The 20,421-nt window shown below is 45.3% G+C and overlaps 1 protein-coding gene across 1 annotated transcript in view; it reads right to left on the bottom strand.

Annotated features, from left to right (window-relative positions):
* OXA1L (OXA1L mitochondrial inner membrane insertase) overlaps positions 1-19,528 on the bottom strand; it is a 204,240-nt gene extending 184,712 nt beyond the window's left edge. Inside the window, exon 1 of the mRNA XM_078644872.1 lies at positions 19,373-19,528. Within this exon, the coding sequence (XP_078500998.1) occupies positions 19,373-19,450 (78 nt within the window). The 5' untranslated portion in view covers positions 19,451-19,528. The remainder of the gene's footprint in view (positions 1-19,372) is intronic.
* Between the last annotated feature and the right edge of the window lie 893 nt (positions 19,529-20,421).

Genomic DNA, 20,421 nt, shown 5'->3' with positions numbered 1-20,421 from the left:
GTACAAGTCCAAAGGAAGCCATGACATTCTCAATCATGGAAACATCTTAAAACTGATACAAGCTACTGGCCTGATAAACGACATAACCACACAAGATATCACATCGATAGAATTCATTGCACCAAGTCACGGCCAAATAAATGAAACAACAAAAGTCACTTGGGAGATCGGCAGAGGTAATGAACACCATTTTAGGGCATACAGACACCTTCAAGCAGTGGGGCATACTGCTACAACCTGGTAGGGAAGCGGGATACCCACATGTCTTGCTGGCAAGTCAAGAACCTAAGTACACACGGGCAGAAAGGGGAAAAGTGTATTCAGTCCTCAGGGGCGCATGCAACAAAACTCCCACCCTCGACCACAAAAAGAAAATTGAGAGAAGACAGGATCATACCAAACAGGGATCGGGAAGAGGTCGGCACATGGTCATGGTTGGCAGGCACCCTAAACACAACTCACCTGTTACGATGACAGAATAACGGTGAAAAGGACCTAAACATGTGTCCTCTAAAGATATGTTCTTGGAACATTAACGGACTAGCCAACAAACTGGAAGACAAAGCCATAATCTCTTATTTTCAGAAATTCGAGATATTACTACTTCAAGAGACATGGCGCCTCGAACCGCAGCAAATCGAAGGCTTCAAAACCCATCACATCCCAGCACAAAAACTGAAATCTTCGGGAAGAGGCAGTGGTGGCCTAGCAATTTACATATCCATTAAAAATGCAATAGCTTCATGGGATTTAGCAGGTTTATCACATTTTCTCCAGTGCCTGGGAATTTCGTTTACCTCCGACAAAGCCCAGCGCAGGACCCTGGTTTAATGAATGCCTAGGTTTGTCCAAACGCAGCATCAAGGCAATCTTTCGCAGAAGAAGCAGTAGCAACTGTACTAAGAGTGAAAATCGGATCCCTCGAACCTGAAATAATTCTATCAGGTGATTTCAACATGTGGCTAATTACTGACCTAGGCAAAAACGAGATAACCAAATCACATGAAAGCATTTGGGTCATACCCCCGCAGGCCCCCCCAGGTTGGGACAAGGACCACTCGGAAGGACATTCCTTACAAGGCAACCTGGAAAATATGGGCCTCAGAGCCTTAAATGGGCGCTTTCCTCCAGACAAGCCACCTTGCTTCTCCTATCGGAGTAAAAATGGTGCTTGGTTAATTGATTATACCTTTGTCAGCCTCCCACTTCTCCACCAAATAACAGGTTTTAGTCTTGTAAGCAGAACTGAAAGCGACCACTATCCGCAAGAAATATCGCTTTGGACCAGATTAATTCAACATGAAGAAGACAGGGCACTGCCATCTGACTGCTACACGATCAACTTAAAACGAATTAAGTGCTCCTTCAGCAATTTTCAACAAATTGCTACAGATGCCAAACTAATTATGGAGAGCACCAGTAGGCCCACCAATGATGAAATTGCCAACTGGTCAACATTTGCAATCGAACTGATTGATAAACATGCAAAACTAATAAGGCAGGCGATCCTGTACGGGCAAAGGCAGACGCTCTGTCGTGACCCCGCAATACAATCTGCTACAAGAAACATGAATCGGACATGGCGGGCTTTAAAAACAAAATCCAACGGATCCTCAGTTAGTAATAAAATTGAGAGAGGCTCGCAGCTATCTAAAGAAGGCTAAAAGAGAACAACGCAGAAGTCTCTGGAACTCCTTCTGGGCTAGGCTGCAAAATGACATTAAAACAAACAATTCCGCTAGGTTCTGGCGAACCATCAACAGCATTTCTGGGCGAGCCCCGAAAGTCGCGTCCTCATGTATACTGGAGACCGAGTGGGTCGGCTCCTTGTATCTTCACTTTAATGACCAAAAAGTAAAAACCTTTCATCAGAACTCCATCGTCAAAGTTTTTTCTGCTCAAAAATCGGCATTTAGGCCAATTGATTGTAACATCAAATCCCCTTCAATGAAGGAATCTTTTAATGTTAGCCAGAAAACTGCACCACCAAATGAGTGCACCACGACGCAAAGCAACAAAGAAGTAACAACAATCGAGGTGGCCCAAATCGTAAAACTGATCAAAAAGGGTCGGAAGGACGGTGCCCCAGGCCCTGGTGGAATTCCTCAGGCTCTGTTTAAAGAGGACATAACCTTCTGGGCCTCGAAGCTAACCACCCTCTTCAACTGTATCCTGCAAAATAATATCATACCACCCTTCTGGCAGGGATCAATTCTGGCACCAATCTTCAAAGGTGGGGACAAAAAATCTCCCGGGAATTATCGCCTCATAGCCCTCGTCGACAATGAAGCAAAGTATTTTGCTGGTTTGCTTCTTAACTCACTTAGGGCATGGGCTGATGATCATTCTGCAATTACTCCGAACCAAACTGGTTTTACAAGTAACACTGGCACCTCGGTCAACCTTATGACCCTCCCTTGTCTGATTGACCAGGCGGAGGTAAGCACTTGCCCACTTTATATGGGATTTATGGATTATAAAGCTGCCTTCGATAAGGTGAACAGAGCTAAGCTCTGGCAGAAGCTGCACAGACTAAACATCCCAAAGATCTCTTAAGAGCCATACAGCTTCTCCATCAGGACACATGGGTCAGGATAAAGATTGGGGACGGGTCTAGACTATCATGCCCAATTCCGACGACAAAAGGAATAAAACAAGGATGTGTCCTTGCCCCCATACTTTTTAATTTGTTCCTATCCGACCTTCCTGAAGCCTTAAATAAGGTAAATTCTCATGCTCCCAAAGTAGCTGGTTTCTTGTTGTCAAATCTTTTATACGCTGATGATGTCGTCCTTTTTAGCAAAACAAAGATCGGCCTGCAAAGACTCATGGACACCATCTCTGACTACTCAAACAAGAATGAGCTCCAGATAAACAGCAAGAAGACAAAAATGTTGGCGGTACGTCCAGGAAAGGCCAAGAAGCTGGTTTGGGTCTTGAATCAGGATTGCTGAATCCAAATGCCATAAGTACCTCGATGTCTCTTTTAACAACAACGGTAGATACAAAACTCATTTAGAAGATCAAAAAAAGAAGGGTCCCGCGCTTGCTTTCGCAATCAGTTCTATACATAAGAAACTACAAGGCCCAACATTTGCTCCAACAATCCAGGTAGCGCAAGCAAAAATTATTCCCACATTAACCTATGGAAGCGAGGTTCTAAAAGACTTGGACAGCGGCCAACTGGACAAAATTATTACAAAAATGTATAGAACAGTGTTCAAGCTACAAAGTCATCACCGGCCCAAATTAGGTTGGAACTGGGAATCTGCCACCAATCACTTGCCAGAGCCATGAGTTTTCTAACGTGCTGTCACAAATTGAGGTCATCTACAGGGCTCGAAAATTTCACTCGACCGCTCGCATAGTCGAGCTAAATTTAACAAGGTCAAGCTGTTTTTAGGTCCTACTCGCCCTTTCTGGCGAGTAGGAAAACAAACCAACTTTTGTCCCCTGTCTGTGAAAACGGAGCAAATGTGGCAATATAACAAGATTTAAAGGCATTTTTATTGCCCACAAAGTTAATGAGCAATAAAGATGCCTTTAAATCTTGTTATCTTGTCACATTTGCTCCGCTTTCAGAGACGGAGGTCAAGTGGGTTGCAGTTAGGTCGAGGAAATTTTTTAAGGTACTAGTCCTGCAGGACTAGAACAATTTTGGGGATTTTTCGAGCCCTGATCTAAGGAAGGCAGCCTAGCGCAACACCTATGGTCCTGCCTTCAAATGAATCTATGGCGAGCAGGGCATGAATATTGGGAAAGAGGATTAAGAACACTAGGCCTGAAAGACCTTTGGGGCATGCAAGTAAGCCATAATGAATTCAAACGCCTAGCGAAAATAAGCACAAAAAAGCTTTCTTCAGTGGAAGACAAGGCTCGGCTAGCAAAAAGAAGTCACGGATGGATGTCCTTGCAATCCTACGTCCAGTTGGCCCCACAGGAGTACCTAACTCAACCATTCACTGCACGAACAAAATTAAGTTTTTTAAAGTTGAGAATGGGAGTCATCAACCTGTTGGTCCATTTGCCAAAATGGAAAAGAGCCCATGGACAGGAATATTGCAGACTCTGCGGGAATCACAGAGAAGACATAGTACACATTCTTTGTCTCTGCCCAAATCTGCTGAACGAAAGACGGTCCCTCCTGAGGAAACTCTAGAACACAAACATGATTAGATCGTGCAGAGCAGCAGTCTTGGCTTGCTTTGACCCTCGGAACACTAAATTAAACTGTGCCCTAGTAAGGTTTTTGGAACAAGCAGAAAAAAAACTTTGTAAGGAGTCCCAAGTATGCGATTTCTCACCAGCATAATTACTAGCCTAGTTCCAACTGCCACCTTACTGCATAACGGACATGAACATTAGCTCCCCCTTTTTAGAAGTATATTTTTATACATTTTAACAATCTTCATAACGTATATGATCCTATACTCACTTTTACATGTATTTATTGATATATTTTTCTTAAAAATCTGTAACTTCTAAAGGTTTTTTTAATCATGCAATAAAGTTATTATATACCCGTTAATGTATTTTTGTATGTTTGCAGTCGATTGAAAAATTAAAACAATTTAAAACAAAAAAAAAAAGCAGTCATAATTCAATCATTGAATAGGATTGATATGGCCTGTGCTATAGGATCCATGCTGTGTCTGCTTCCCCATATGTGCCATGCTAGTGTCACAAGGCATACTTGCAAACTATAATTATTTTGCAAAGCTTTTTTCCTTTTACATTATTTTATGACAAAGTCTAATGAGTTTGCACATGCAAGCATGTTTATAGGAGCATGCAGGCAGCAGCACTAAGGCCACTGGCAATTTGAGATGGTTGTTTGGCACTAACATATCAAATATGTGCATTACCTAACTATCTCCAGAATTTTTGTGTCTCTTATGCCCATGTCTAGGAGCCACTAACAACTTCCTTTTTCCACCCACAGAAGTTAATGGATGAAGGCGGATGAAGACGAACACCGGATTTATCAATGAGAATGAAAGCTATGCAAGGCAAGGTGGTGCTGACTGTGAGATGAAAAACAAGCATTTACATTGCAATAGGTCTCGCATTTGTGAGAGTTAAAGCTATGGGCATTGTAAATGGCAATGCCTTTTATTTATCTGTTTTGATAATTAACACATAGATAAGAGACATTGTTTTTTACAATGCCAATAGCTCTAACTCTTGCAAATGCGAGACCTATTTCATTCCAAGTAAGTAGCTGCCATTGTCCCAGGCTGCTTGGAAAGTGAAAGAGCGCATGGGGCGCTGAATGTTTCAGGAAAGCATGTTGTGCCTACAGTAGGAGAAACTCATTAAAGAAAATAGTGCCTACAGACCAAATAAGACATACTGTGTAACAGCAGAAGTAAAAGGGCCACTCCTCACAGGAGGCTACAAATGAAGACAAGGCGGTACTAAGGAGGGATTTACAAGCCTATTAACGAATCAGAAGCCCCATTTACGAAGGACATTGACAAGAGCCAATGACAAGTATGGGCGGAAAGTAGGCGGATTCAAGACTATACTCGAATACAGCATGCCTGGCAAAGCAGCGCATGTGCTGCCCAGGCTCGTACTGAAAAGTGTTCCAGTACCACTGAGTGATCTAGGTTACACCTACACCCTGATTACAGGAGGCCTGGGAATTGTGTGGCCTCACGCACTGTGCACCCAGTAAATGAACATTGCAAGGGAGCTCGATCTTGAACCAGTATTACCTTGACGATCAGGATAAGGGCCTAAGAGATCTAATGCCTTACTTACCAAGACTTCACTCGCCTATGCCTCATGTACAAACACCTACATAGAGAAAAGGGTGCGTGCGGAAGGACTTACGCATCAATGGATGTGCTCAGGCTGCCTCGCCAAGCATCTGTTTCAGCTGGCAGTGCCACGTTCTCTTGGTGCGCTTTAGTAAATACTGAGAGAGGATTACAAGATACTATTCTGAATGCACACCTTTCGAACCCTGCTGATTTATTACACCGGAAGAACCTCTCTAAAAGGCAGTAGCAACCTAAGGACTGAATGACCGGAGGAGCTCATGTTTACTTAAAAGAACAAAAGTATAATTTTGAAATATTTCCCAGCTCACAGGTGTCGTGGGTATCGTGTACTGTAGTAAACAATATTCGGATGAGGCAGGGAGCAGGGGTAAGGGTCTGAGCCCGTCCCATGTAGAAGGCAGCGTGACCTCGTTGTTTAAGCCCTAAATGTATATACTTGTTCCCTGGAGGTTTCAGCGCCGGGTTGCGGCACCTGCGAGCCTGGTTGGAAAGGAGCTGAAAAGTTGAGCCTCTAACTCCCATTTGGTTTACTCTGTTTTTGGAACAACTTCTGCGTTGTTTGATTCCATCTCTTTGTGAGTTGTGCTCGGGTGCGCACGCAGCTCGTGAACAGACTTCATTTAATACTACGTGACAGTGTTTAATCAAGTCACCTAATAAGGGAGTTTACGGTACACACAGTCTTCCGGAAATCAAACAAGTGTGATATAAAGTATGAGGCAAGCCTACATAGGCAGTCCAAGACTTAACAATAGGAAACAAGTATTTGCAATGCAATAGGACTCGCATTTACACAAGACCTATTGCATTGCATCACGGACAACGGGAGAGAGAAACACGGATAATGGAGTGCGGGCGGGGGGAAGGGGAGACGGAACGGACAACGGGAGTGCGGGCGAGGGGAGGGGGAGAAGACATGGACAATGGGAGTGCGAGGGAAGAAGGAGGAGAAAAGGCATGGACATCGGGAGAAGAGGGGAGAAGGGGGCAAGAAGGCAAGGGCAACGGAGTGCGGGAAGGGGTGAGAAGGCACGGATAAAAATAGTGCTCACAGTCTAAATAACATTTACTATACTGTGAAACACTCGAAGTAAAGGGGCCAGTAACCATGGGAGGGTACAAATGACGACATGGCCATAATAAGGAGGAACTAACAAGCCTCATAATCAATCAGAAGACAGCATTTACAAAGGACAAAGACACAAGCCAATGAAAAAATGGGCAGGGCTTCCCTCACGTAATGAACTGCCACAGATCTTCCCTAGAGCAGCGCTTACGCACCGACTGTAGGCTCGACCTAAAAAGCTAAGATGTTATGGTCTTTAAAACAGCATGGTAAGATATTGCCTTGGGACATATGGAATTATTAAAGTTGTCCGTCCAGAAACTTTCATTCCAACTAAAAAGGAGATGCAACAGCCTTCTGGACATTAGTCCAGCCTTTTCCCCTCCAGGAAAGGGTAAAAGAAGACTATCATCATAGCAGGTTACGAATGACCTACAGCCTGCTATAGCTGCAGGATAGAGATGATGGGGCAGAAATGTTTGCTCTAATTAACCTGAATTGAGATTCCACATTTCTAAACAGCCCACAAATGATGTTGAAGTAGCCTCCCAAACATAAACAGCGTATATGTAAGCAAAAAACAAAAGTAAAATATCTCTACTATCCACAGTAATACAGCGTTGAAAGCTTGGGCTGTTAAAAGGGTGCAACGAAGAAAGAGGCTATGTGAAAAGTTGTATTGTACAAAGAATACAATTTCATAGAAAGTGCCCATGACCTGACAAAAGACGACAACAAAGAAATACTACAACTTTTTAGACATCCAAAAAAGTGCAAACAAACTGATAAAACTAAGATCTCCACAATCTAGTAACAAAACCAGAAATCAGCACACTCAAATCTACAAACCAGAATACAGCAAGGCTCAGATTAGGGAAAGTTTGATTTTTCAGATATGTCCATAAACCCTGGTTTGTGCAGGGGTCAAAAATCCAAGTGGTGTGTAAATTACTACACCTGTTAATGACAGTCACTATGTCTTCTTATTAAAATTTTGGCAGGTGGTTACGAGTAGTAACAAGCATTAGAAATTCAATGGGTTTCGCTTGTGTTAGAGCTGTTGTCGTTGTAATTGCCAATGTTTTTACCGATTAAATACACTTGTAATAACATGTGTTTGAATTTCTACAACAGAGGAGTGACTTCTCTGGAGACTTTATGTAGCCACCATATGAGAGCACAAATTGAAAAAGAAAAAGTGAACGTGCAATGAAGAAAAACAAAGCTATTTCTTTTTAAAAACCCTCACTCACCCGTCTAGTGGGTGACATGCTTCATCATTGGGTTTTGTTCACCGGGCGTGCCGAATGCCTGCCCGGTGTGCTGCAACACCTGCAATTGCAGTGGAGCTGGTTTTAAGTGAAACAGTGCAAAAAAATGTGATGTAAGTGCAAGTTAAAAGAGTGCGGATTCTGTCCGAAATTAAACTTTAATAGAGGTCAGAATGAGCACACCTTAAAAACAAATGTGGACAGATTTGACTTTAAATTTGAGTCAAAATGTCCCATACATATCTCAACAGGTCGACATGTTTCCGCTCATGATTAGCCAATTCGGCTGAGCTTTCTTCAGGACCGAGACTTTTAAGTGGTGGAGACACTGTGCGGTGTACGCACCCTAAGGCGCACCCTAACCTCAGTGTTTGAAAAGGAGAGATGGTTCAAAACTCACGATTTTTGTATCGGATCACCTTACAGTTTTCAGGTGTCCATAACCTGTGGAAAAATAAACAGGGAAAAAAAGGTGGTACAAGCAAGGTTTTTAGAAAACAGTGCATGCAATTATTTACATCCCAAGATTATTCATATTTTTGTTCTTCACCCAGGTTAAAATACACGTCACGATTGTAACCCTTTCGTGGGTCCCAACAGCTGTCCTTAGACTTTTTCAGTATTTGCTCAATTCGTGTTGGTGCCTGTGCTTTGCCTACCATTCTTTTTTTGTCTCGATTGCTGGCCAGGGGGAACTCTGCACTTGTGGATTTGCCCGCCCGCCTCCCGCCGCCTTACTCCTATTTCCAGCTTGGAGTCGGGCCGCCGAGCGGAGCGTGGGTGTGGTAAAAGACTTCAACACCCAGCAGCCCTAGCGGCACCCAGACTCAGCTTTTCGCGCCAGGAGGTGCTTAAAAATACCGTCATCCCGGTCGAGTGGGGGTTTCCTGCTCAATTCGTGTTGGTGCCTGTGCTTTGCCTACCATTCTTTTTTGTCTCGATTGCTGGCCAGGGGGAACTCTGCACTTGTGGATTTGCCCGCCCGCCTCCCGCCGCCTTACTCCTATTTCCAGCTTGGAGTCGGGCCGCCGAGCGGAGCGTGGGCGTGGTAAAAGACTTCAACACCCAGCAGCCCTAGCGGCACCCAGACTCAGCTTTTCGCGCCAGGAGGCGCTTAAAAATACCGTCATCCCTGTCTTGCCGGACGAAGCCCGGGCAAAGGGCGGGCCGTTTTGTGGCCGTAACGGGGCTGGGCCCATTCTCTTACGTTCACTTCCGCCACCGCCTGATGCCTGTCGCCTCCAATTCTAAAAGCAAGGTATTGCTGTATCTTATATTGCACATCCTTCCAATGTGCCTATATTCCAACTTCACTTAGGAATTGTCCTTTCATTGCCACAATCTACACAGTCTATTGTACCCTGTTGTGACCTATAGGGCTCCCCCCCTTGTTGCCCCTTAGAGCCATTTCACTTGCTGAGTAACGGTGCGGAGGGTCACCGACCTGGGGATTGCACTGCTACTATTATAGTCTGTTTTATGGTACAGCATACAGTACTATTTAAAAACATGCAGGCCACATGTCGCGCACCCTTGCTTGCCCTTATTAATTTGTCACTGGGTTCAGGGATTGTACCCACCAAGTGGAAGCAAGCGGTAGTTACCCCCATCCTAAAAAAGCCTACCCTAGATCCTATAAAACCTGAGAACTATCGCCCCATCTCTCTGCTGCCGTGGGCTGCTAAAGTCACCGAAGCCCACGTGAATGGGATCCTGGCCGACCATCTTGCCAAAGCTAACATCTTGGATCCCACGCAAAATGGCTTTCGTACAGGCCACAGCACGGAGACTGCCTTGTTATACATGGTTGAACATCTGCGCTCCGTGCTGGACACCGGACAAACAGCGGCACTCCTGTTGTTAGATCTGAGTGCCGCTTTTGATACGGTGTCCCACGAAATCCTGTTGCGGCGGTTAGAGGAAGCTGGGGTTAGGGGGCTGGCACTAGGCTGGTTCCGCTCCTTCCTTTCCAATAGATCTTTTCAGGTTGCGATACCACCCGGTAAATCCACCTCTCACCCACTCACCTTGGGGGTCCCACAGGGATCATCTCTGAGCCCCACTCTCTTCAATCTTTATGTGAGGCCGCTGGCTGCGGTAGTCAAACGCTGGGGCATGACAATGGTGTCCTATGCGGATGATACGCAGCTGGCGGTCACACTAAGTGGGGACTCAGCCATGGATGCCCTCAACTTCTGTGAGGGGCTACGTTCGGTGGCCAATTGGATGAACCAGAATTGTCTCCAATTGAACACAAAGAAGACAGAGGTGATGGTGTTTGGGAAGCAACCTGGATGCTGGAATGACAACTGGTGGCCCCCCGAGTTAGGAATGATCCCCTCTCCTGCTATGGAGTTAAAAAACCTTGGGGTCTGGCTGGACCCTTCACTTAGCTTCACTTGCCAGACTAAGAGGGTGGCTGCCTCTTGTTTTGGCATTATTAGGGGCATCAGGCCGGTGCTTAAATTCTTCGATGCCCCCACTAGACAGCTTGTGGTCCAGGCCTCGGTACTATCCAGGATAGATTATGCCAGTGCTCTGCTAGCAGGCACGAACAAGGCTGAACTTCTGCGGCTACAACGAGTGCAGAATGCCGCCGCAAGAGCGATATTTGGGTTGCCCAAACGTTGCTCAGTGTCCAGAGCATTGCAAATACTCCATTGGTTGCCTGTTGCTCGGCGGATTGAGTTTAAGGTGCTTTGCCTGGCCTTTAAAATTTTGAAAGGCATGGCTCCACCTATTCTCATGAACCTTCTGACCCCATATGTCCCCTCTCGCTCTTTGAGATCGATGGGCCAGAATTTGGCTGTTGTTCCTCGCTTTTTGCTGAGCAGGATTGGAGGCCGCTCCTTCCAAGTAGTAGCCGCTAAGCTTTGGAACGCTCTCCCTAATGATATCCGTGCTTTGGAAGATTTAACCAGGTTCAGACGTGTCATCAAAACTTTTCTTTTTAATAAAATTAACTGACTCCGCTGCATTTTGTGATGTTGTGTTTACCTTTCTTGGCGCCAGGGCGCCCCTTTGCTGGGGCAGCTGTGCGCGGTATAAAAACCATTAACATAACATAACAGCCAAGTAACTAACAAATATCATCTTACTCTGCTATTACCTTATTATTTGTTTTTGTTTTCTTCTATGGCTGCCAACCCTGAACAAATTGTGTTGGCCGACATAGGGGGAAAGAGCAAAGGTACCCTGGACAACTATTTTATAAAACCTGCCCCTGACATGGAAAGGGAATCCCTTTTGGCTGAGCGTAGGGCAGAGCGCTGTCGCTCTATCGAATCTATTAAATCCAGATCTCCTTTGATAACATCACCCCAGTTTAATCCATCGGGAGTAGGTCCGTTATCTACGCAGGGTATTCCAATGCTTCTGCGAGATACGCCCCTCTCATCGGCTGTCCTTAACAGTGTGGGTACAAATAATATATTAATCCCCAGTGCTATTAATACGGGTATTGAAGTTATATCTGACACTCCTCGAGTAGCAGTGGGTGATTCTAAAAAGAAAGTTGAGAAGCGGGAGGTTCCCAAAGTCTTTGGACCGCCACCAAATAAGAGACGGAGAAGGGGTGGTGCTCCACAAAAAGGTAAGATTAGCCATACTGACTTTGGCAAGGGCAAAAAGGCTAGTTTTACACCTGCACTCACCACAAAGACTACTTTAATTACTGATTCAGCCCAAGAGCTCCCGCACAAAATAATACCTTCTATAAATATCCCTATATTGACTGCACTTAGTCCTGGCTCGCTATCTACCAGAAATTCCATGTCCAACGAACAGTCGCCCGCTGTCTCCCTCGACAGCATTGAACATCTACTTAAGTCATTTGCATCTCCCATACTAGAGAGGCTCAAGAGGCTGGAGCAACGGCTGGAGGGCTTGGAAATGGCTATTACCAACAAAGTAGGCCTATCGAAAGATACTGCAAAGCCAGTCTTACCCCCCGTAGCCGCAGCCCCAAACTCTACCCCTGCTATTCAAAAGAACTTGAATCCATCTAGCAACTCTGTGAGCCGTAAACATCAAGGGGCAAATTTACCTAAAGCAGCTTTTCAACCCGGCCCACTCACTTTTAAGGAACCGCTGAAGGGGGCCAATATAGCCGCTACCAGAAATAAACAGGAGGTAAGGGGGAGGGTGAATCCAGATAAAGTAGTAAACCATAGGGGCCGCCAAGTTGAAGTTGAATTACCACCAGACGCGGTCCCCTATGTGGTTGTACTTACGGGTGTTCCCACTTTAGAAGACGACTGGAGGGAAGGTTTCAGTCAATTAAAAAACAAAACTATGCATTGCTTAGCCAACATAGACCGCTCCCATGCAATATCAATGGCGAGATTGTTCATGTGCGACGACTCTCCTGGTTGGGGAGCCGAGGGAAAGACATTGCAGGCGATCTAATCGTCATAAATTTCAGAGATCCAGGTGCGGTCAGACACATCCTAAACTGGAGGCTAGGGACCGCTAGTACAACTATTGTTCCCTGCGATCTGACCTACTTCTACCCAAGATCCCAGGTGACTCCTATACTGCGCTTAGGCCCCCCTCCTGGTTCACTGAATAATCCACCTACAACATTTAACAATCAATGTATGTCGCATGCTTCCAACTTTATGATGGCAAACAATGTTTATGGGTGGAATACTGTACCTTATAGGGGACAGGGTAATAATTTTGGGGGACTGGACCATTCGCAAGGAACCAGGGGAATGGAGCATTTGTTGCCATTTACCCCCCTTGAAGTCGCTAACAGATTTGAAGCCTTTTCAGGCTTGGACGACTGTGAATGACGGTTGGGGCCCCCTGCTAACACGTCCCCAATTCTTAAGACAAAAATCATTAAAGATAATCCGAGTACCCAAAAATATAACCTGGCTCCTGTACATATTATTAGTATACAGGAACCCTGCCCTGAGATAGTCGCTCAGCATGAAACCCAAGTAGCCGGGGAAGAAATAACATCGCTCCCCCAGTTGGCTAATCTTTCGGGGATAACTCCCAGTGTTTTATCGACCCCTGTGATATCTACTGATGCAACATGCCCAATTAATAAAGAAATTCCCTGTAGTATAATATCATGGAATATAGCGGGCCTTGCTTCAAAAATTAATGATGCAGATTGGTGATTACTAACTATGTCCTACTCCATTATAGTTCTACAGGAGACATGGGCTAGTGAGCAATCCCATTTGATGGGATATAAAACCTTCTTTACGCCAGCAGTCCCTAGCAAAATGGGTAGACACAAGGGAGGGTTGTCTATATATGTGTCGATTTACTCAGGTCCTACTGTCCGCGGGAGCTTTTTGGATTGCCCATATTATCAAATATTAATGGTAACATGGGGATCTCTTAAAAACGTAGCTATAATTAATTTCTATAACAACGTCCCGAAAGTACATGTGGAAACTGTAATTAAAAAACTGTCAGGCACTCTTAAGAGGATTGAAGACAGCTGTCCGGGCGATTTGGCTCTTATGTGGGTAGGGGACTTTAATTGCGCTTTATGTCCAAGGAGTCTACAGGGTGTGTGTGGATGGGAAGATGATAACTGAGGGGCGTCAAGCCACTTTGACCATACAAAATTAGGGGACATGCTAAACAACTTATTGGTGGATTATTCCATGGTATTTATTAATGAGGCTTGTTTCGTGCCTAAAACATTTTCACCCACCTTTAATGGAAGAGGGGCAAAATCAATTATTGATTTTACTTTACTTTCATCTCGCTACGCCCCACTAGTCACTAATTGGGAGACGATCATAAGTGGTATCAGTGATCATAACCCTATCTCAGTCACCTTTAAGCTAAATCGGGATGCGCCGCTCCTTAATATTGAATACAATTATGACCTTAATCCCATCTTAGGTCAGCGAAACGGATTTTGCATTAAATGGGAGACAGTAACACCAGAGAGCTTCCTAAAAAAACTAGTGACCATTTCCCAAAAGGAAATTAATACGTGTTTGACGCTAGAAGAGAACGAAGAACATGTTTTGGACTCCTTCAATAAAATCTGTTGTTCAATTAAACAACTTTTGACCAGATACCCGCGCAATACAGTTAAGAGAACCCCTGGGTGGTTTGATTCAAATTGTACAAGGGCACTGAGCGAACTCAAACAAGTACTGCATGCTACCCCGCTAGTCAGAGCACAGGTACAAATGGCAAGGCGCAATTATCGCGTCGCCCTGGCTAAAAGAAAGAGAGATATAAAAACTGAAGCTTGGGAAGCTCTTCACGCAGCAGCAATTCAAAAGGATACTGTTGCCTTTTGGAAGGCTGTGAACGCTCCCTTCTACCAAGATGACCATGGCCCTCGTTTAGATAATGCCATTATGGCCCAGGAGTGGGTGTGTCATTTTCAAGCCCTCTATGACACACCGGTTCTACCTGTACCTTGCCCGGAAACATTAACAACTAGGGAGGTTGCAGATTGCCCATTCCCCTTAGATATCCACTTCAAACTAGAGGAGGTCTATAAAGCTTTGGGGGAAAGCTCGGCCTCTAAAGCTCCAGGACCAGACTCTGTCCCTATTGACGTGTTTAAAATGCATCCAGATCTGTGGGTTCCTCTACTTACTAGAGTCCTGAACTGTATGGGCAAAAGAGGTCTGATCCCAACATGGAAGGAGGCAATCCTGGTCCCGATCTACAAAAAGGGGGACAGGAATGATCCTGCCAGCTATCGGCCCATCTCACTGCTAGATGGCTTTATGAAGATGGCAGGCAGGGTCATTCTTGCTCGCATACAGGATTGGCTTGAGGGACGGGAAGTGCCATCATCTTTTCAGTATGGGTTCAGGGGAGGACGGGGGACAATCGAGCAGGGCCTAAATCTATCCCTAACCATCTCTAAATATATACATGCAAAAAAAAAAACTTATATGTGACATTTGTAGACCTTAGCTCTGCATTTGATTGCGTTTTGCATGATAATCTCTGGCAGACTTTGAGGGACATTGGGCTGGACAATAAAATAATAGATTATATTAGAGAACTTTACGCCGAGGCGGGAGCACGAGTAAGATACGGCCAGAGGGGGGAATGCACTGAGCTTTTTAGGATTAATAGAGGGGTAAGGCAGGGCTGCATATTGGCTCCCCTGCTATTTAACCTCTATATTAATGGGGTGGGAGCTTGCTTAACACAACAGTATTACGATTATCCTGTAATCAAAGGCAAACCCATCCCCATTTTACTCTACGCTGATGATGCGGCAATCCTCTCACAGACAAAGGTGGGTCTTCAGAAAGCCGTACAGACTTTTACCAACTTTATGAAGAATAAGGGGTTACGTGTTAATGTCACGAAGACATTTACCATGTCATGCGGCCCAAACAAGCAAAGATCACCATGTCTAGTTACTCTAGATGAAAGGAGGGTGGACCTAGCCGACATCTTTTGTTATTTGGGGGTTCATTTTGACAGCAAGGCACATGGAAGCCTGCGGTGAATGCAAGGGCCCTGGCACTTAATAGAGCTACTGGTGCGCTTATGTGCTTTGCAAAAAAAATAGGGAACAGGCCTGTCAGGGAGCTCCTCCAAATATTTAAATCGAAATGTGTGGCTATTGGGACTTATGGGGCGGGCATCTGGGGCTGGCAGCAAGTGGAGGCGATACAGCGAATCGAGAATAGGTTCCTGCGATTTATAACAGCCACACCGAAGAGCACTCCCATATATGTTTTACATGCCGAAGTTGATCTTTTACACATTACGGATACTATAAAATTAGCCCCGGTCTTACTTTGGCATAATGTTTGGACCAACCCTGCCACAGAACTGAATAGGTTTATTAATCAGGATTGCTTAAGTTGTCATGGGATGAAAAATATTAAATGGCTTAGCTATATCAAGCACTTTGTCAGTGAGATTGGCCATCCTGAATACTTTACTGACCCAGTCTCATTGGAACAGCTCTCCCGATCCATGTTCATAAAGACCTTATTGGATCACTTGGAATTGCAAAGGTGGAAGGGTGAAAGGAATAAAAAATCTGTCATCAGCCACGACAATGTGACATCTCAGAGGGGCCCTCAGCTGTATCTTGTGATAGATCTTCCCCTACAGCATTGTAGGCTCCTGACGTACTTCCGCCTGGAAACCTTCTACAGACTCGTATCATTCCCGAACTGTAATGATTGAACGAGAGTAAAAAGGCGGTGTCCTTGTGATGACAAATCAAATATACACTGTACTCTTTTTTGCACTTTATATAGCTATTCTAGACGACAAATTTTAAAACCCCTCCTGTTAGCCTGGGGCCTAAGGAAAGCAAGAGATGCCTATAATAAACTCAGGTCTTTAGATGATTGCACTACCATCAGCACAGTGAGCCTCTACTTGAATACAATTTTAAGAGTAAGAAGGACCATTGTCATGGGATAGTAAGAGATAACTAAGCTATTTTTTTTAACTGATTGCACTGTTTTATCTCTTAACTTTTTTTTAATTAATTTAAAAAAAATCTATCTGTAATAATGTTTAATCTTGATTGGAATAGATGGAATTTTAATAGTGTTTTTATTTGTACACTTTTATGAATTGTGAATTCAATTCGAATAAAGTCTTTGAATGAAAATGAAGTCATTATGAGGCATGTACTGTTCTGGCTGAGCTCAGCATGAAAGCAGGGCGGGGGAGAGGCCGGTGAGAGGAAGGAACAAACATAGCGGGAGGTGAAATGGAGGTGTGCTCACCGTGCAAAACAAAAGAAAAGCGCGGCCGCCATAGCTGAAGATATAGCTGGGCATGTCTGCCATGCGATAAAAAAGTACGGCGCCCTTTTAACCACATCGCTGCTTGGTAGTTTCCCCTGCTGTGCTGGACAGCAACGAAAACGGGTGTGGTCATGACGAGCTCAGTTCATCATGAGCACCTGAGAGGTATATGCCATGACGAGCTGAGCTCGTCATGAGCATGGAAGGGGTTAGGAAGTGTGCACACACGCTGTTTCAATCAATTAATCAGGGTTGGTAAAGTGCAACTAGTCACCTGTGGCGGTCTCAAGGCGCTGGGGTATAAGGAGTGACTCCGTTGAATGCTGAGGTCACCCGAAAAGCCAGGTCTTGAGGTCCTTCCTGAACTTGGGCAATGTGGGAGATTGCAGACCGAGAGAGTGTATCAGGCTTTGGTTGCAAGGTAGGAGAAGGACTTTCCTATCGTTCTAATCTTGCTGATATGTGGGACGGTGGCCAGTGAGAGCTGGGCTGTTTCAGCACTTAAAAAGTGAAGATAGTTACATTAGTGCCATGGTGGAGCGGAGAGACCCCAGGGAGTTGAGGGAGGAGGTAGGGCAGAGCACCGAATGCTGCGGGAGGGAGGAGGAGTGAGGATTGAAAAAGTGTTGCCTCCTCATTAAGGGAAAGGGTACAGCCATTATGAAAGTGAAAGCACGGCATGAAGCACTGCAAATAAAAACAAGAAGTGGGCACCACTGCTGAAGTGCAGAGTACTGCGAGTTTTGTTTGGGTCTGGAAATAAAATAAGCAGCGCCACTGCTGAAGTGGAGGGTGCCACGCTGCTTTTAAAAAACACAAATGTTGAAAATCCAAGCGGTGGTGGGGGACACCACCAGTATCTCACATCTGTTCTGATATGTTGCTAAAGCGCTGCTTTAAGGACGCAGTGCTTTGTGGGGCTAAATATAAAAGAAGTGGCAGACATTGCTACGCGCTTGCAGAGAATGTTGTGCCTGCTTCAGCAAGACATTAATTAAGTAAATAGTGTTCCCTAACTGCTAATGAAAGCTAGAGAGTAAAGACACATGTAAGAGGGTCTGCCCTCAAAGGAGGTAACAACAGAAGAGAGGGGGTTACTAAGGAAGGTCTACTAAGGTAGTCACAAATTAAAAGCCCTCAATTACAAAGGACAGGAAGAGGAGTGAATTGTAAAGATGGACGGAAAATGAGTGGAGCTTAAAGTCCATTCCTGAATAGAGCATGCCTCAAAGAGACCGTGCAAGCGCTGCCTAGGCGAGACCTAAAAAGAATATAATCGAAGGCTCTCTACTGCATTTTGGGCATTTTCTGCTTCTGGTCCGATCTAACTCAAGCCCTTGATTCGGCCATGCCCCCTTCCAGATTCTTGAACTCTGCCAGTTCCAACCTAGCCATTCTGCCTAGATTTAGCAGATCATGAAAGGGCAGACGCTCGTTCGACTATCTGGCAGCGAGACAGTACAATGCTCTTTCACAATAACTCTGCCCAGTCCTACTGAGATTGCTCTTAGGTAACAGCTAAAAAGTATTTGCCTCTTAGGTCTAGGTGGGCCTAGAATTGGCTTTATTTTCGGTCAGCAGCATTAAGAAGTTCTATTTGGACTGCTCTGCACTTTATAACTAATAAACATAAGCCAACACTTGTGACATGCCCCTAAGTACCCACTAGGAGAAAACAATGCTTTAGACCAGCGATGTATGAGGCTGGCTAGCAAAAGTATGTTTGGCACTTGACTATCTTTAAATTCAGGGAGAATTACGTTGGCTGTGGTCTATTTTTAATGCCATTTTCAAATGATTTAAGAAATGTTATTTCAACGAATTCTCGTGAATGTAGTTTATATTGTTTTACAACGGAATCGTTTATATGGGCAAATGTCTAACAAAGGAAAATGAAAAAAGGCAATGGTTAACATGAGAATGAGGGGAGGGCTTATTGTTTTGAGTAGACGCAGGGAGGGCGGGTTAAACGTCGGATAATGAGGATTAAATAAAAAGTGAGGGGGGCGAATTGGTGTAGCAGGAAGTAGGGCTCAGGGAGGAGGACAAGGGGCAAAGCTAATGGGGGGTTGGACTGTAGAAGCAAGGTAAATTGTTGTGCGATAGCGGAGAGGCAGGGCTAAGTACTGGCTGGGGCGCTGACAGCCTTACAGACTATACAGATCGAACGATGTCACTTACTGTGTTGTCTTGAGTAATGAGTATATTTCAGAGGCAGAGAGATGGGAAAACCTGTAAATAGGGCCAAATGATTAACATACACTGGTCAACTTTTAAGCGCCACGGAAGGGAAACGGGTGTTACTCCTTCAGCGAAAGAAACTTTTAAATGTTCGTACAAATGAGAACACGGAGTAAGAAATCCACTCAATGGGGAGTTAGTAAAAAGCCATGCCTCAATGACATAACTAGAAAAAAAAGGTTACGGCAACGGTAAAGACCTTTCGAAGTCTATTTTTCTCCATGTAGGAGTCTCCTAAAGGGAGCTCATGCTATTCCAAAGGTACCCCCAAATTACCTGACGCTCGGCGCCCCATGCAGCCTTCTGCCAACATCGCACAGCTCCTGTCCGCACCACGACCAAGGACGTCGCCATCTTCCTAGTGACGCTAACACCTCAGGCCCGCCCACCGCTGTCAGCCATGCCCATAGAGGCGAGAGTGGCTAGAGCGGCAGCGTTTCCATGGCGTTGGTGTCACAGTGAGGTTCAACGCGCCTGCGCGTTAGTGTTCTTCAGCCTCGTTCCATTAAAATGGACGTAATGTTGTTTCGCTACAGCTGGGAAAGGGTACAGTGTGGAAGTGCGGGTTATTTGAACTTAATGGTTGCCATATTGGGTGACGTTGAAGGTGATGTACAAGACTATATGGTGTTCTGACTAACGAAGCGTTAAGCATAGCTGCCACCAGCGCTGAGGGCCGGGTCTCATTGGGTTTGAGCACCGGCAGTTTTTAGGTCGAGCCTGTCCCATTCCGCAGGAATGGATAGGATCGAATTCATGTCGGCAAAATCCTCTTCAAACTAAGGGGTTTCAGCCCGGCGTTTTCTTGCAGTTCACGTGAACATGCACGAGCATTCACGGCCAGGGCTTCTCCTCCCCTAGCAGCACTCCTCCCACACCAGCAACTCCCCCCTCCCACACCAGCACCTCCCCTCTCTCTCCCTGCAAACACAGCCTTGCCGTAGCAGCACTCCTCCCACACCAGCACCTCCCCCCCCCACACCAGCACCTCCCCTCTCTCTCCCCGCAAACACAGCCTTCCTTTCATTTCTCCTCCCCCTCCCCAGCCAGCTTCCCCCAGGCCGTGTTCCCTCAGATATGCTAATGCATATCGTTTGCTACCTCTTGTATTTTGTTGCTCTTGATACTTGCAGAACTGTCACTATTGTCTCATGTAACGTAACGTTTGCTTTTGTAACATGCTCACTTGTAATTTTGGCTTCATGTATCTAAAAACGCCTCCCTCGCGCTCCTTTCTCCCTCTCTCCCGCTGCCTAGTCCTCCCACCCCCTCCCTCTCCAGCGCGCGCTCACTCGCATCTGCCTGCTGCTCCCCCGCCCACCCCC

This window comes from Lissotriton helveticus, chromosome 5_1, assembly GCF_964261635.1.
Source record: "Lissotriton helveticus chromosome 5_1, aLisHel1.1, whole genome shotgun sequence".
NCBI lineage: Eukaryota > Metazoa > Chordata > Amphibia > Caudata > Salamandridae > Lissotriton > Lissotriton helveticus.
This window is presented reverse-complemented; position numbering and strand designations above follow the sequence as displayed.